Raw genomic sequence first — 3,499 nt, forward strand, 5'->3', positions numbered from 1 at the left:
TGTCCAGAATGCTTTGTGTTCTAACTCCACTAGAAGATGACAAGCTTTCCCATAAACCATATGAAAAGGGGTAAGGCCAATTGGAGCTTTGTAAGAGGTATGATATGGCCGCAAAGCTTCACCAAGCTTGAGAGACCAATCCTTTCTTGAAGCAGACACGATTTTCTCCAAAACTTTCTTTATTTCTCTATTAGACACCTTAGCTTGGCCATTTGATTGCGGATGGTATGGTGATGCAACTTTTTGTTTAACACCATAGTGTTCTAAGGCTTTCTTTAACTGCGAATTGCAAAAGGATGAACCTCCATCACTAATCAACACTCTTGGAGTACCAAAATGGGTAAATATATTTTTCTTTAGACACTTGATCACCGTTTTGCCATCGGCCTTTTGTGAAGCAATCACTTCAACCCACTTGGAAACATAATCTACCGCCACCAAGATGTACTCATTTGAGAAGGACGCAGGAAATGGACCAACAAAATCAATACCCCAACAATAAAAAACTTCCACCTCCAACATTCTTTTTAAAGGCATTTCATTTTGTTTGCTTATTCCTCTGGCCCTTTGATAACTATCACAATTCTGAGCATGCATATATGCATCTTTGAACAAGGAAAGCCAATAAAATCCTGAATGAAGAACTTTTGTTGCCGTCCTTAGACCATTATAATGACCACCATAAGGTGAATTGTGATAATCCCATAGAATACTTCTAACCTCCTCTTTTGTAACACACCTTCTCATAAGATTATTAGCTCCAATCTTGAACAAGTAAGGCTTATCCCAGACATAATATTTTGCGTCAGAAAGGAATTTCTTTTTTTGGCTCCAAGTCAAATCCTCAGGTATCATCCCAATTGCTTTGTGATTTGCTAGATCGGAAAACCACAGCCTTTCTTGAACCATGAGTAATTTTTCATTTGGAAACTCCTTTATAACCTTATTTTCCTGCTTGGTCACCTCAACATTCACCAACCTAGAAAATGACCAGCCACCAAATTCTCTGAACCCTTTTTGTCACAAATTTCTAGATCAAATTCTTGCAACAAAATAATCCATCTAATAAGCCTCTACTTTGAGTCAGGTTTGGTGAGAAGGTATTTTATCGCTGCATGGTCAATATAAATAATAACCTTTGAACCAATGAGATAAGACCTAAATTTCTCCAATGCATACACTATAACAATCAACTCTTTTTCTGTGGTAGCACAATTTATTTGACCTTCATTCAAAACCTTGCTCGCATAGTGTATATCATGATTTTTTTTGTCTTTCTTTGACCAAGAACTACACCAACTGCATAATCACTCACGTCACACATTAGTTCAAAATCAAGTTTCCAATCAGGAGCAATGTTTATGGGTGCAATTATCAGTTTTTCTTTTAAGTCCTCAAAAGTAATTAAACAAGCATTATCAAAATCATAAGACTTATCTTTATTGAGCAGATTGCTCAATGGTTTGGCAACTTTTGAGAAGTCTTTGATGAATTTCCGATTGAATCCTGTATGTCCCAAAAATCTTCAGATTCCTTTGACATTCAATGGTGGTGGAAGCTTCTCAATCACTTCAACCTTTACTTTGTCAACTTCAATGCCTATGGAAGAGACCTTGTGACCAAGAACTATGCCTTCAGTGACCATAAAGTTGCATTTTTCCCAATTTAAAACTAGATTGGTTTTGACACACCATTTTAGTATGGTGTCCAAATTCCTCAAACATAATTCAAAAGAAGGACCAAATACAGAGAAGTCATCCATGAAGACTTCAATGCATTTCTCGATTAAACCAGAAAAAATGGCTTGCATGCATCTTTGAAAAGTTGTGGGAGAATTAAACAACCCAAAAGGCATTCTTTTATAAGAAAAAACACCTAAAGGACATGTAAAAGTCGTCTTCTCATGATCTTCCGGGTTGACTGTAATTTTATCGTACCCGAAATAACCATCCAAGAAACAATATAATTTTTGACCCGATAATCTTTCAATCATTTGATCCATAAGTGGTAAGGGAAAATGGTCTTTTCTTGTGGCTTGATTGAGCCTCTGGTAATCTATACACATCCTCCATCCTGTCACGATTCTTATTAGAGTCAACTCATTCTTTTCATTAGTAATCACCACCATCCCTCCTTTCTTGGGTACCACTTACACATGACTCACCCAAACACTATTCGAAATAGGATAAATCATGTCAGCCTCTAATAATTCCACTACTTATTTCCTTACTACCTCTTTCATAGTAGGATTCAAACGGAACTGTAGTTGAGCTACCGACTTGTAATCCTCTTCCATCACGATTTTATGCATACAATAAGCTGAACTTATTCCTTTCAAGTCGGAAAGCGCCTAACCCATTGCCTTTTGATTTTTCTTCAAAACTCCAAGCAATATTTGTTCTTCATTGTTGGATATTGCATTTCTAATAATCACAGGTTTATGACCGCCCTCTTCAAGAAACACATACTTTAAATGTGAGGGTAGCATCTTCAATTCAAGTTTATAATCATCTTTATTTGACTCATCTTTCAATTCTTCCACTTTGGCTTCAAGAGGATGGATTTCTTCTAATGCCTCAAGTTCTCTTAAGCATTCTTCAATCTCTTTTTCTTCATCTTTATTAAGAACTTTGAGTGCATCGATAAGAGTTTTCTCAAGTGGAGTGAATAAACGAGCTTGTCTTTTCACAGCTATAATGGCTTCATCGGTGGTATCCATCCGGAAACAATATCCTTTATCTTGTGAGTGTTTCATGGCTTCAAAGACGTTGAAACACACTTCTTCATCTTGAAATCTAACCTTTATTAGTCCATCATCAATATTAATCATCATTCTTGCGGTTTTCATGAAAGGTCATCCTAGAATCAAAGGTGCATCAACATATTCTTCCATGTCTATAACAACAAAATCAATAGAAAACAAGACCTTGTCCATCTTAACTAAAACATCTTCACCCACTCCATGTGGACGAGTGATAGAATTGTCGGCCAATTGTAATGTCATCTTTGTTGATTTAATTTCAATGTTGCCTAACCTTTGAACCATAGACAACAAAATCAAGTTTATGCTAAAACCCAAGTCAATCAATGCTTTATAAATGTATACATTTATTATGGTGACAAGTAATGTAACCCTTCCAGGATCGGTTTCTTTCCGTGGAAGAGTTCTTTGAATGATGGCGCTACAACTAGCATCGGGATTGATGGTTTCTTGATTACTATACCTCATTTTCTTTGTGAGAATGTCCTTCATAAACTTAGAATCAGTTGGCATTTGTTCAAGAGCTTTAGAAAATAGAATATTTATCTAAAAACAATTAAATATATCCAGAAATCTTGCAAAATGCCTTGCATTGTCTTTCTTGGAAGGAGCACGTGGACAAGGTAAATGTTGAACATGAATAATCTTCATCTTTTCCTTATCCTTTTGGATGACCCTCCTTCTTGTCTCCACCCTTGGCCATATTGTGCATTGTTTCCTCTTTGTTGATAACCGGGG

At 36.3% G+C, this 3,499-nt stretch overlaps 1 protein-coding gene across 1 annotated transcript; it reads right to left on the bottom strand.

Moving 5' to 3' along the window:
- Positions 1 to 2,854: 2,854 nt before the first annotated feature.
- Positions 2,855 to 3,274, bottom strand: LOC127121600 (uncharacterized). Its single transcript, XM_051052058.1, has one exon. It carries the CDS (start codon positions 3,272 to 3,274, stop codon positions 2,855 to 2,857), a length of 420 nt encoding a protein of 139 aa, XP_050908015.1.
- Between the last annotated feature and the right edge of the window lie 225 nt (positions 3,275 to 3,499).

The sequence above is a fragment of the Lathyrus oleraceus genome, chromosome 2 (assembly GCF_024323335.1).
Source record: "Lathyrus oleraceus cultivar Zhongwan6 chromosome 2, CAAS_Psat_ZW6_1.0, whole genome shotgun sequence".
Lineage (NCBI taxonomy): Eukaryota > Viridiplantae > Streptophyta > Magnoliopsida > Fabales > Fabaceae > Lathyrus > Lathyrus oleraceus.

Bases quoted from the DNA above. Each gene is read 5' to 3' on its own strand.
- LOC127121600 (XM_051052058.1), bottom strand. From the start codon at position 3,274: ATGCCAACTGATTCTAAGTTTATGAAGGACATTCTCACAAAGAAAATG.